This window comes from Mercenaria mercenaria, chromosome 16, assembly GCF_021730395.1.
Source record: "Mercenaria mercenaria strain notata chromosome 16, MADL_Memer_1, whole genome shotgun sequence".
In the NCBI taxonomy this organism is placed as follows: Eukaryota; Metazoa; Mollusca; class Bivalvia; order Venerida; family Veneridae; genus Mercenaria; species Mercenaria mercenaria.
Window position 1 is genome coordinate 54,385,421 of NC_069376.1, and position 14,696 is coordinate 54,400,116.

Here is a 14,696-nt window from a genome sequence, read left to right on the forward strand (position 1 = left end):
AGATCTAATAAGAATGGTCACATTGAAAGAGTCGCTTTAACATTGCTTTTTCTTGTGATGTTATATAAAATATTTTGTCAGTAGCTGGCTACCACTTGATAGAAAATACGAAACCTGATGTTTCTATTTCTTTTTATTCCCCAACACATTTATGGGTGGGATATAAATCTTTGCTGCTGTAACAGTTCGAGCTTACGTACGTTCGTCCGTACGTCCCAATATATTGTGTGGCCAAACCATTAGCCTGATTTGCTTCAAACTTTCACAGACGAACAAGGTAAATGTGCAGATGACAATTTAGGAAGGAATCTTTTCTGTGAATTTATTTACCGCAGTTATGACACTTTGATTGTTTCGCTTTATAGAATATATAGACAACTCTTGTGTGTCCAATTCCTCCCACACTTTTAGCCTGATTTGCTTCAAACTTTCAAAGTTGAACAAGTGACCGAATTTTGCAGTAGCAATGCAGAAGTCCCCTACCGGTGGCATTGACCTTTAACCAACAAGCAAAGATCATGTATTGACACATTTTATCATGCCATTACGACAACAACTGCCTGATAAAGCCTGTCTTAGAAAAGTAGCCTTTCTCAGGACACTGACCTGGGAACACTTTACACTGTGTAAACCTATGATAAATTCCAAGGACATCAGATTGTAAGAATCCCGCCTACTTATGATAATACTGCTTACACCATTGTAAAAAGTAAACAAAAAATTACCACAAATCCAGTAATTTGCGCTCCAGTTTAACATAAAAATAAGAAGGCATGATAAATAGAATAAATGTTCTTATCTTCTTATCTTTTGAGAAAGGATTTCTCAGACTCGGTTAGATATTATATGGTCCGGAAGTAACTTGGCAAGCTTCGCTCCTTCCAGGACCATGTCCAGGTCCGTCTGAGAAACCCTTTTTCAAAAGACAGTAACCTGTTATTCTCTATGTCTCATCGTTTTTGTGTAGCACTTAGATAAGCCATCAATCTACATAAAAGTTATGGAGCAGAAATATATTTAACTTGACCTGCAATAGTGACGTTGGCCTTTGACCTAAAAACACAAGTCATGTACATGCATGATCTACATATTGTCCTCTAATCACGAATCAATTTTCTGAAACCTAGCTTGAATACTTTTTGAGTTTTTGCAGGATCCAAATATGCGGGCGGACAGACAGACATTCCTACTTATTGGTATTCATGTGGCCACTCTTTTGTTCTCTCTCTTGTTCTTTTAGCCACGTAAAAGAAAAAAAGCCACATAAAAGTTTACGGAATGAATCACACCAAAGAAAAATACAGTAACCTATTGTTCCTATATTCACCTATGTATTCAAATGTGGGCTCGGAGAGACAGACGGATGGAGGGCATTCCTATAATTCCATCCTTTGTTCCACTGATAGGGGACTAACTAGGGGATATGCAGATAACCATAAAGGATTTTTTTCTTTAATTATTTTTACCGCAGTTATGGCCCATTCGTATTTTTTTCTATAGAATATTAAGAAAAAATCTTGTGTGTTCAACTTCTCATACAGTTTTTGAAGGAATGGATTCAAAGTTACTCAGATACACAACCTTATCTGAATACAATTTGCTTCAAACTTTTAGTCGGACATCGTTCATGTGAAGATGGTCTTTACTAAAATCTTTGCTAATTGAGAATGACACAGTATGTTGGGCATCCGTCTCCAATGTACACAATTCTAGTTTCTTGTTGTTTTTCTCTGATTGTAGATCGGCTTGTAATTATACATGCCTATTTAAGGTCAACTATAAGCACTACAATTATAAGCAAGTAAAACACTTATAAATTGAATATATTATTTTATTTGGCATTTAGACTTTAGCAAAAAAGAGCAGAAACTTGAAAAATGAAGATTTCATGGAAGTTATTGTTTTAACATGTAGTTGTGTAACAGTCTCATATCGAGTTCATTTGATCACAAATAGGTAGAAACAAATATGTAGAAACAAAATGCATAAAAATGAACATTTACTTCTAAAATCATTTCGATAATGTTTTTTCTATATAATTGTTAGCAGACGACTGACATATATTCTAATATTTCTTATATGTAATTTGTTCGATGTTACACTGTCTGTTTCCATATTCATTACGTAAAATATTATTTTCATCTTTTTTACCGTTTTGTTCATTTGTATACTGAATGATGCAGTGGATATAGAAAGGAATCTATTAGTAGCAAGTCTGATCGGTTAAAAGTTGCATAATGTTATTATATTGAATAAATGGTGTGCAAGTAAATTAACAGAAGGAATGATATAAATCCTTGAAGTATTTGTACAAAAAGGCCAATACATAAATATGTAAATTAACACAAAAGTTTTAATAGATTTCAAACAAAAAAGAATATTTACGGAATATGACAAAAATAAAATTTAACTTATTCTAAAAGATTAATCCGTGTTGGTTCGTTTGAAGTTATCGGTCTTTGTAAGAAATCACCAATAGTACTACATGTATTATCATATTATTTGACCATCTGACACAGTATGTTGTCTGCTGCATAAAGTTCGTCTGTAGTACAAAGTCTGCACTGTAGGTATAGATTTGATTAGAAGCGTGCCCTGAAATTAAAACAATGACACTGTCTACATATTACCAGGCTTCAAATTAGATCAAGTGTTGATATAATTACGTAAATTTCGAATCTTTGTAAGACAGCCAAACTGAAGAGAATTTCAGCATATTTTGCCCTGACATTTTATGTTGCTAGCACATGTACAGAGTACAAAATTGATATTTGTATGCTTTCTCATTTCTTATATAAAATAACATATATTCTATTCAAGAGTCATTTTCTCTAAACAAATATATCGATGACCAGTCAACATTAGTTATCGGGTAAGGAAATATCTAAAATTACAAGCAGAAAATTGGGTTGATTGTGGGTTTACACCATGTGAATTATGTGTTTACCAATTTGTACAATTGTATGTATGAAAATGTCCATTATATTGATCAAACTGCTGAATAAATTTAGGAGTGCTTTGATTCATTTGAACTTCAAAGTGTTTTTTCCTACAAATAGACTAGATGTATTGAAACGTATTAAAAGATTTCTTGTCTTGAATGGTAATTTTATTGTGGATGTACCTGGAACTAATAATGGTATACTTTTGCCATTAGAGAGCTAGGTAGCTATCGCGGTACTTAGAAAAAACTCTTGATAAAGCAAAGTTGTGTGAGTAGATGTTGAACGGTAAGGCCTTGAAAAAATCTTTGTTTCCGGTAACATGTTAAAAAAATAGGGTAGGTAGGTCGGAAAAATTATTTTTTAAAATATTTTTTTTATTAAGTGAGACTTTTTCAGAAATTATTTTTGTGTCAAAAAATGAATACAAATAAGAGGGTTATGCCTCCAAGGGTTATCATCAGTAAGTTGATTTGTAACATCACTAACCATGTTTAAAGCATAAAAAGTGCAGTTTTGCGACTTTTTTGTTAAAACGTTGAAAAAATATTCTCCAAGGCCATACCAAAAATTTAGGGTAGGTTGGGATACCGGAAACAAACATTTTTTTATGCCTAAATATTAGTCAATGATTTTGAAATCAACCATTATCTTGATTTTTAGGTATAAATTAATGTATAACCAATGTATAACTTTATCGTAGCGTACATTCTTTCGCAGAGCGGTCTAAAATTCCTGTTGGTACATGGCTCATCCACATATTTGTATTCATACGTTTCCCATATTGCGACACAGTTTGCCAGTCTTCCCTGCTCAGGCTGAGCTTTTCCCCATATAATAAAGTTTGCAAGAGGTCCTGACGGATAGAGTCTCCATTCGCCTTCTACATTCTCATCCGTCAATCCGATCCAGTGTTTTGGCGCTGAAACATTTCACATTTATTAAATGCCCTTACGAATGTCATATCAAAAATAGGAATGCCAATACATGTAGAAAGCTTAACACTTTTATGATTTTCATTCAAATAGTTTTATGTAATAGGCCTATATACAATAAAACTTCGAAAACGTTGTATAGATTATATGAAAGAACTTTATATTATGACATAATACTTGGAAAATGCTGTACATACAATATAAAAGGACACCATTTGGAGTAGAAATATTTATTTCTAATAACTGAAGCTGAATGGTTACCCTTCCTTTCTTGCAGTTGACTCTTGATGAAACTATATTCGAGCTCACTACCAATATTGACGAGAGTTGCTTCATAGCCTTCGCAGATAATCTGCAATGAATAAATGTCTGTCTGTCTGTGTTCGGGTTTAACGTCTTTTTCAACAATTTTTCAGTCATCTAAACGACAGTATCTACTTGTAGCAGTGAGCACAATACCCAACTTTATAGTGGAATATCACGCCGTAGACACGTGGCATGATACCCCACCCAGTCACATTATACTGATACCGGGCTGACCAGTCCTGGCACTATCCTCTTAATGCTGAGCGCCAAGCGAGGAAGCTGCTAGTACCATTTTTTACGTCTTTGGTATGACGCGGCCGGGGATCGAACCCACGACCTCCCGCACTCGAATTGGACGCTGTACCACTAGGCTACCGAGGCGGTATGCAATGAGTAAATGTTGCTTGCAATATTCAGCCTGTATTATCACACAACTGAGGCAAAGCGGACATTACATGCCGGTAACAAAAGTCAAATTACGTTGTCAATTCAAGTACTCAAACATGATACGAACACAAACACGATATTAACAATAACTTAACAGTTTAATTAATCCACGTTTTGGCGCTATTTGGTATTTCTCTTTTATGATACATGGATAAACACAACTATTAACAGGGCACTTTTTGGATCGATCACGATCCAAACTTAACAATGTAGAAATTTCCTTAATGCAGACCGAACAAAAGTAGTGCCGTAGGTACAAACAAATAGTTCCGTACCATACATTTATTTAACCATCAAAATATAATTATTTTGTCACGTCGGTATTTTCAGCTGTCCAACGTTAATTTTAAGGTATTTTTCAGTCAGTATAATATACATTTCTGTTGTTTTTTGTTTTGACTGCAGTAACATATTAATGCGCGAAAACTAGGTCACCGGACAAACGCCGAAGATATAAATAGATTTATTGGCTAATATATTTACGACTATTTTGGATTCTGGATAATACATTTACGAATATAGTAGCACAGCATAGCGAGACACGGGAAAGTTGTGAGTTGTGAATATTTGTGAATGAGAAATATTTGTTCTATTTTATAGATGTTTTGTTTTGGATTATTCATTTTGTCAGTAGCGTTTAAATACAAATTTACATGTATTCCATAAAAATGTTAATAAGTAATGAAATGACGGTGCTAGGAATTTTACACGTTATTCTTAAATCAAAGGTTCACTTTGAACAGCATGTTACACTTTACTATTGATTATTCTCCGCGCCTAATTCATAGATGTGTCACTCAGTTTGTATGCCTATATCAGATTGACAGCAGTCGGAATTTTGACTGGTAGGCACTATGTCTGCCCGATATAAAAATATAACCCACACCATTTTAAGCATAGTGTTATGTGTGTAAGATATGATTAAAAATCCCCTCAGTCAGTACCTAGCCATTCATATAGGTTAAACACATCAAAAACAACAAAGGTCAAGTATTGGCCAGATGTCGTAAGAAATGCAACTTAAATGTAATAAATGTAAGCTGTTTGGCATGCCGATTTCAACGTTGATGATTTTTTGCCAATAACAGTGAATTGCGTAAAAGATGGAGTATCCCCAGTGACGGATAAACGGTTTGGTACTTGATCGATATCGTACCTAGACATGATATCGGTCCGACTTAAAACCAGTGAGCAAAACTATAATGGTCTGACATCATTTTACGATATATATCCTATTTAAAAGAGATATTAGTCCAAGGATGGTTAGCTATGGACTGGATTAGATAACACTTTAATAAAGTGCTGAAACTTTTCAAAACGGAACAGAAATTATTTCAAGGACTACATCTTCCGCTGGCTTTACAGACCTTCATTTTGGAAATTTGTATAATAATGGTGATTTCATTTCCTAAAAATATATAACGTCACTAGTAAATCAAACAATAATTTGTTTCTAGATTTTTAAAAGCACCATGTTCAGTTAAACGGTCAAAAGTATTCATGAATGTAATTACGGGCTAATACTGATGGCGGGTTATGGTTTTTATCGGTCACGCAATTTAAAATATTGCAAAGGGCTCCGTCTTAACTTACTTGCAGTATTTTAATTCATATGTACACAGAGTATAGCTTACGGATAACAGATCAGAGGCTAATAAATTATATGTTCCGAGATATAATTGACAAGGAGTATTTATTAAACAGTCACATTCAAGTTTACATGCGGAGAAGGCAGCGGCTAGGTAACCGGTTCCGTCAATGTCAAATACCTAATATTAATTGATAAATAATAAATGCTAATCATAAAAATCTTGTATTATCTGTGTTGTTCAAAGACAATCGATCCTCCAGTACTTTCAGTCCTTTGATTTAGTTAACAGTTTCAAGATTATCCATAATGTAATCAACTCAGTTGAAACAGAAAACTACTAGCATTGCAAATAATATTATACGATTATGACTTTAACTGATTAGAAGTCGTTTAAAAACAAGTGATCATAATTGATATGAAGATGACTATATAAATACATTTGTATCTAAAGTATAGTTAGTGCAGTATAATTATTTGTATAGAACTTATTCATATCTAGAGTCATAACTTTAAAACTTCTTAAACTAAAACCTAATATCATCACATGTTAAGTGCGTAATTAAGTAAACAGAATATAAGTAAACTTGCAAACCTCGGCTTCTCGAAATTCGACATCTTTTTTCCCAAAAAAGTAACAAGAGTTATGATATCTGATCCATTCATTTGGGCAGTCGGACAGAAACACTTCTACAAGAAAAAGTACGTGAAAGTAAGAGCTGGATACAGATCTAAGAACTTGTTAATTAGATACTTTTGGTTTGATGCAAATGATTAAGATACAAGGTAAGTTGCAGAAAATCACATTTTTGTGTATCAAATAAAGCTAATTCTAATATAAATTATTTTGATATTGTGTTAAGGAAACAAGCAGAAACTTGTCAATTAACATAAAATCGTTACAAATCCCAAAATTTAAACTATTCATTTATTTGAACACAGTTACTTTTCATGAAAGTATTTTAAAAATAATTTTCGCTATGATACAATTCACTCACTTTATACAGTCATAAAAAGGAAGATAATTACTGTTTCAAGCAGTGTTTACTCATGCATATGTTAATTAGTAAACGAAAAGAAATATATATGTTTTAGCTCGCACCTGCTGATGAATTTTGTGCTTCAAGTAGTTTCTTCATTTCAGTCAGTTTTGTTTCTATTCCCTCAATTTTCTTCAGCATTTTATGATCGTCAACTGACTCACTTGAGTCCGAACTAGAGTCAAGCCTGCCATGGGTATGTCGTACGTAGAAGTCTCCATTCACTAGTACATACGAAATCATTAGATGAATAAAGCTTACTTTGAAGAACATGGTATATTGAAAATTAATTATCTCCGTGAAAAGTATAACCGATGAAACGGAACTTACAAGGGACTCTGAACAACAAACGTTGCGTTTGTGGGATAGAGTTATATGTAACTTTATAATTATCTGTTGCATCAGTTTAACTTTACAATTACCATTTTTAAAAATGCTAGTTAAGATTTTCAAAATGAATATATTTTTCTTGATAACTGATAGCTGTTTCGTTATATTTGTTTGCCTCCTAATCGCTAACCTTACAAAAGAAACGAGTTCGTAAACAGATTAAAGATACATTTGTAAATCGTTTTCTTTTGTTAATATGATTCACTCAGTTTCGTCAATCTGAACTATGACTGTCACAGTATCAGTTTTATCTGCAATAAATTTCCGCTAATACAGGTGCTAATGGGCATGGGGTGTGTACATTTAATGACCTCTCGTGAACAAACAATCAAACCGCACCGAGTGTGCTATCTTTTACCTTGGTTGTATAGGAGTTTGGTATGTGGTACCATACACTAATATGCTCACATTCTAATAGGATGTAAACGACAGATGAGACAGTTCGTTTTAAACTTACAGTGGTAGTATACTTATGTTCAATACATAGTATCAAATGTATGATGTTATGACCCCTTAAATTTCCAAAATTCCACAAATCAGAAAATGTTGTACAAACACAAATGAGCTGTTCTGTCAGAGGTTAATGCAACAGATTTTCCTAATTGTCACATTTTAATATTTCATACATTTCTTCTTCTGTGACCTCCTGAAGAAATCTTTGTTTAACACCAATATTTTATTGTGCAATTTAACTGCACACAATTGCTTTGTTAAAGACAATGGCTCGTATTTTGGCCTAATATGTTTACCCATTACGTTTTGTAGTACATAGTTGGAGAAGATAAATAACTTTTATTTTTCGGCGTAGCCGTATTAAGTTTTCATGACCTACAATGACCTATGCTACGTGCTTGAGTTGGCAAATCAGATCACTTGATAACATGTATATATAATAGGTATTTTTAGTTATACGATAGATTTATGCAACAGCTTGCTAGTTAATTTTTTCACTCTGTGTCTTGTGCAACGCTGCATAAAATAAAAAAAACAAAAAAAAAAACGTTTATCCTGACTGACACTGTTTACAGTTTTAAAAGAACGTGTCGGTTAAAATATATAGCTAGTATATATAGCTAGTTTATTGGTATAAAATAACAAAGTGGAAACTCTACAGGTCGTTCAACACGACAAAAATGATTGTGTTGCAGGCTCTGTTTGACTGAGCCTGTTCATGTACGGTAGTTGAAATGCATGCTACCGACCACATCCGCAGACATATACATACGGCGGTAACCACAGAACCTTCAATAGTGTAATTCCGTGAAATGCGCTGTATCTTCCCCACTTAAAAGAATGGGCTTGCCCTAAAACAGAAAACAATGGGAAGAATATAAAAAAGTTTGTTTATCAAATACAACCAGTTTGTTACATTAACAAGTGCAATCATTTTAGGTATGCAAGGGCTTCTGGTGATAATATATTCTCTTGTGTATATTAAATAGTACAAAACCCATTTACCCAAGTATTTTCTTTTCATCAACATTTAATGATCTGGGGACAATATTGTTTTTGTTCTTTCTGCTTGTCACAAAGTTTAACATTGCTTAATACTCATTCATTTTTTGATGGATTTCTTTGAAACTCGTACATATTACTCCTAGTCACAAGTCATTCATATTGAAATTTCACACTGACCTTCAAAGACTTACAACATTATCCGATTTTAGACATAGCTTTTTCTTCTTTATGGATGCCTTTCAGAATAACAGGACTTTAAAATCAAGGATTTTAATGTTTGACTCTTACCAAATTCATACATGACTTATTTTCCAACAACACTACGCCGACCTTCCTTTTTCAAAAACATGTAAAAACTTAACTGTTTACATCCGGATTCTATAGAAATGCTTAAAAAGCATGTATGTATATTTAACAGTATGTGTGCTTTAGATTTCGATTAATCCCCTGCATATTCATTCAATGTTTTGTGATTGAGGAAGACTCACGGCACCCCACAAGGCATGATTTGGCAAGACTGGGTACCCTGAAACTGAAAGGCTCTCGACAGGCTTAACTCCATGGCATAGAATAATTACGTATTGAGATGTAAGTTACAATTATTTCCCAATGTTTTTCGGATGACAAAAGCAATATATAAGAACATTTAGCATCACATGTATATGAATAAAACATATTAATATATACGAATTATTTTAAAACTAATAATCGGATCTCAATTTCTGGTCAGATTTATGAAATGGGTATATCAACTTTAAAGAGAACAGTCAGATCTTTTAATAAATAAATAAAACGTTTCCTTAGCTATTTACACGTATGTCTAGTCATTCATCTGAAAATTGAAGAGGATAACGTCGAATTACTCTATGTTTACACATGTTCAACAAACTCTATGATATTAGACCCATGCGCTACTAAAATATCTTACTTATCATTATAGAAACATGGTAGGTACTTTCGAACTTCATTGAATTACATTAGACATGGACTTATTGTACATTTACACTGTCAACGAGTGTAGGACATTTACAGCAATACCAGCCATGTGATATGAAAACACTGACAGAACTATGTATACCTTTTGAATACAGATATTTATCATGGAAACCTCGCATAAAACTTTTTATTTGCATTTCATTATTTGTATGATGTAAGGAAAAGATAGCCGACATATTTTGACGCACTTTTCTATCGGATAGAAAATCAGTGTTTTACAGTGATACCAGTGGATATATGGCGGATACATGGAAACTGTAAGTTGTAAACACGCAATTAAGTGATGTTTAGACATTACTTTGACAATATCGTAAAATCGTATTATTTTCTTTGTTCGTAAATATTGTGACATTATATGAATTGGCAAACATCATACAGAAGAGGGTAACGCTAGACGAGTTCACGTATAGCATAATTGTATACATCAAGTCTGATTGTTAATCTACTGACTAACCTTTTAATAGACCTTTCTAACGTAAACGTAATTACAAAACGGAATACTGAATCCGTAAAATTTTAGGCTATTTGTGGTCTATGGGAGACAATTTCATCCAATAGTAATGCAATAGTAACCTCCCTTAGACCATTTTTTGCAAATAACATTTACGGATTCAGTAATCCGTTTCCGATTTACGTTTACTTTAGAAAGGTCTATTAATAGAGTTATAACAATAATAATGGTAAGTAGCTTTCTCTTAATCTGGTCCTACCGTACGTGCTCCAAGCACCGTAAGCCGTAGAAGTAAAAACTTACACGTATGATTGTAAAGAACGATGGACTAAATCTTTATATACCTTTAAGCCATCATATAAAATACTTTACGGAGGTGTAATTGCTAAATTGAACATTGAAATTTAAAGATCATGTAAATCGCAAATGTCGTACAGCCATGTTGAACTACCAAAGAAATAAGATCATCTAAAATTTTAGATTTGTCTCTAGTTATTTCACATCTGGATTATTGCAATGTTATATTGTATGGTGTAGCTAACTGTGAGGTGCGAAAGATGCAACGTATTGAACACATGTGCGCAAAACTTGTCCTTCATAGGAGGAATTCGACAGTTCTAAACAAGCATTGTATCACTTACATTGGTTGCCGGTGAAAGCAAAAATTGAGTTCGAGATACTTTCTTTCATGTATAGCTGTCACACTGGCAGAGTACCTCTGTACTTAACAGAATTGCTTACAGAGTATATTCCTGGTAGACAAGGTTTGAGATCGTCTGAAAATTCTGAATGTCGTTCTGTTGTTCCATACAACAAGTGCAAAACATTAAATAATAGAATAATAGAAGTTTCGGTACTATTGGTCCAAAACTTTGGAATGAACTGCCGTTAGAACTACGCAAAAGTAAATCACTTGACACATTCAAAAACAACCTTAAGACACTGTATTTCAAAGATTTCGCGGCATTGTTTTAAATTTTATGATAACTGTTTATTATGCGAAAACAGCAGGTGATAGGTCTTAAATTTTTGTAAAAGGTTTTACATCCTCCGCTATTACAGTAATCAAAGTCAATTGAAATTTTACATGTGATCAATATGAAATTGCTGATTATTTTGGCTGAGATTATTTCGCGTCAAGAAAAAAAGATTACCCCGTCACCATTTTCTAGACAAATTATATGCTGAATTAAAGCATTATTAGAAAAACAAAGACAAATATCTAACAGGTAATGCCACGTACCGAAAACGCAGCCTCCCCAAAACGAAACCCACAGCACGCAGACGTGCACACCACAAACACACAAACACGCATACAAAGCCGACATAAGAGGACAAAACGAGCAAACACAAGAATACAATGGGGCACCGCCTTGGTACGGTCAGTGGCAAAAACACCACTGGGGAGCTTAAACCGGTTTATGGTGCGCACCCAACCTCACTCTTACCCCCACCATGTTCCAAAAACACGGGACAGAGTCGGATGACTACAATGTAGACGAAAATTGATCAAGAACAGTTTAATTACCTGAAACTGAAAATGCATTGCACAAAAAAGGACTTTTATCAGTAATGAACAGCAAAATGTATACAAAAAAGATCCGTTCACATATTGTGAATTGAATTCAAATACATTCGCAATGCTTCTAGGCACAGCGGGTGCTTTATATAATATTAGGCATCAAGTGAATATTTTTTTATGGAAATGAAGAAATTAGAAACACCGGGGTGGTTTTTCAGTGTGTTTACATATAGACTAGTCTAACTGGACATGTTCTGGTTAACGGAACTATATCTCAAAATTTCACAATTCTGCAATGTATTGGTCAAGCGGGTATTATTATCAACGTGGCTGTATCTTTTTTATATAGATGAACCGCTCCATTCATTCCAGTCAGAGTAAGAACGGGCAATCCAAAAGCAAACATGAAAAACAACAATAGAATAATTGTTCGTATATATATTGACAATCTAAATAATTCTTTGACCTTCATTTATTTCGGACAGTTCCAAACCTTTAATCAAATATATACATGTGAAAGTAACGCATAAATTGAAAGAAATATGTAGTTTTAACCAAATATTGAAGGTTTTCAAGACTGCTTCAAATGGAAATGCTTAAGCTTATACCAAAGCGCAAAGATAAAAATAAGATTGGACTTATTATGAACAGTTTTAACTTGATATGATTTAGCGCTGTCAACAACTGCGCTATACAGGCAGTCGGGACAACACGAAACATTTTTGCAAGCTTACTGTACTGTCATGAGGTTTACATGAAAACCTAGTTTTGGAAACACTACTTTTGTCGAATACTCATGTTAAAGGAGAAACATTTACCTTTTCTATAATAACAATAAGAAATGTAACTTTAACTTGAATTTTATCTACTGCTTCATTATGGAACAACTAGCAGACATTCTGTAAGGTAAATCCTGACACCTTACATGTTACTGCTTGCTCAGCTGAGACAGTCGCAATCAAAGACACATCACAATTACAGTAACAAGGATTCAAACATAATTGAGCCGTGCCATGAGAAAACCAACATAGTGGCTTTGCGACCAACATGGATCCAGACCAGCCTGCGCATCCGCGCAGTCTGGTCAGGATCCATGCTGTTCGCTTTCAGAGCCTATAGCAATTAGAGAAACTGTTAGCGAACAGCATGGATCCTGACCAGACTGCGCGGATGCGCAGGCTGGTCTGGATCCATGCTGGTCGCAAAGTCACTATGTTGGTTTTCTCATGGCACGGCTCATATATCCTTCGGTACTATAAGAAAACATCTTATTCCTCTCGACGTAAATTTCCAGAAATATTACCGATTCAAATATGTACATGTATGTTAATATAAAAAGAACAAATGCCATGTATTCAGCAATGAAATCTTATTACCTTGATATGCAAGTGTCAAGAAATATACAAACGTTATACAGAAATTTAATTTATCACAAATTCTTACAGAATCCAGGGCCCAGTCGTTTGAAACTTTAACCGGCTGTTAACCAAACCATCGGGTAAAATTTGACCAACAATATTAGTCGTGATTGGAAACACTAGTTTGATATTTTTATTTAACTTTATAGACATATTAGTGTTCATAATGCTTAACTCATGCATTTAAAATGTTGAAATATAACACTAAAAAATAATCGACCGTTAGCTTAACAACCTGTTAACACTTCGAACAATTGGGCCCCAATCTTAAACTTTTCGTAATTTGTGTCAATACATTAGGTGCAAAGCATTGGATGACAAACAGGCCGTCTTAAGAGAGTTATCGCTACTGGTGTTTTTATCATCAATCGCAGCAATGAGTGTGTGACGCAATGCCTACTTCTTGTCAATTCGACCCTTCCTGTGGTTTCGATCCCTTAGCATTTTCCGAAATAACGCACGAGACGCATCTGACATCAGCCAAGTACCGGTTAGGTTCGATACGTCGAAGATTCACCTAAGTGTAAAACGCGAATTTATCACTCAACATGCGCAAAAAGCAGATAAATCATCAAACAAATGGTTGCCACAGTATATATATTCGACCTTAATTTCATCTAAATTCTCGATTATTTGCCATTAAATCGTTGTAGTTTCCATATAATTTTCGCTAAACTTTCTTCCACGCAACCAGACTCTTGCAGGTGTGTATTGATTTTTCAGCCGGTAGTTGCTTCCCTTTCAAAAACCCCGTATTTTACCGATAAATTCATACTTACTGGTCCGCCATTTTTAATGCAAAATGAGGCGAGCGGCTGACGATTTCGCGGGTTGTTGGGTCATGCAATTGTCCGCGCACCTGCTCTTTTGACTCTAAATTTCTTGATTTTGCTTTGAATCTTATTTAATAATACATTTTGCATAATGCCAGTATTTTTGTTTTTTCAACCAACTAATTGGTGTCTTATAGAGGGTCAAACGAAATAGGGCTGCAGTGCCTAAAACTAATTTCTTCGTCCAGAAACTAATCATCCAGTTGACATGTGTTTTTAAAAAGTTACACTTTCCCGTTTGTACATCGTTATTTTACAATTCTACATACAAGTGGCTTCAGGGTGGAATGAACAAAGTGAACTGTGAGGTAAATACTAATTTTTCACATTAAACAAGACTTTCTACACATATTCATTCAGAGGGTGCGAA

General features: G+C 34.1%; 1 protein-coding gene across 1 annotated transcript; it reads right to left on the reverse strand.

Moving 5' to 3' along the window:
• Positions 1–1,810: 1,810 nt before the first annotated feature.
• LOC128549719 (perlucin-like protein) lies at positions 1,811–7,618 on the reverse strand. The gene is made up of 5 exons (XM_053527117.1): positions 7,321–7,618; positions 6,814–6,908; positions 4,139–4,229; positions 3,651–3,864; positions 1,811–2,595 (listed from the first exon to the last, which is right to left on the reverse strand). The coding sequence occupies exons 1-5, from the start codon at positions 7,529–7,531 to the stop codon at positions 2,583–2,585; spliced, it is 624 nt and encodes a 207-aa protein (XP_053383092.1). The 5' UTR covers positions 7,532–7,618; the 3' UTR covers positions 1,811–2,582.
• Positions 7,619–14,696: the final 7,078 nt, after the last annotated feature.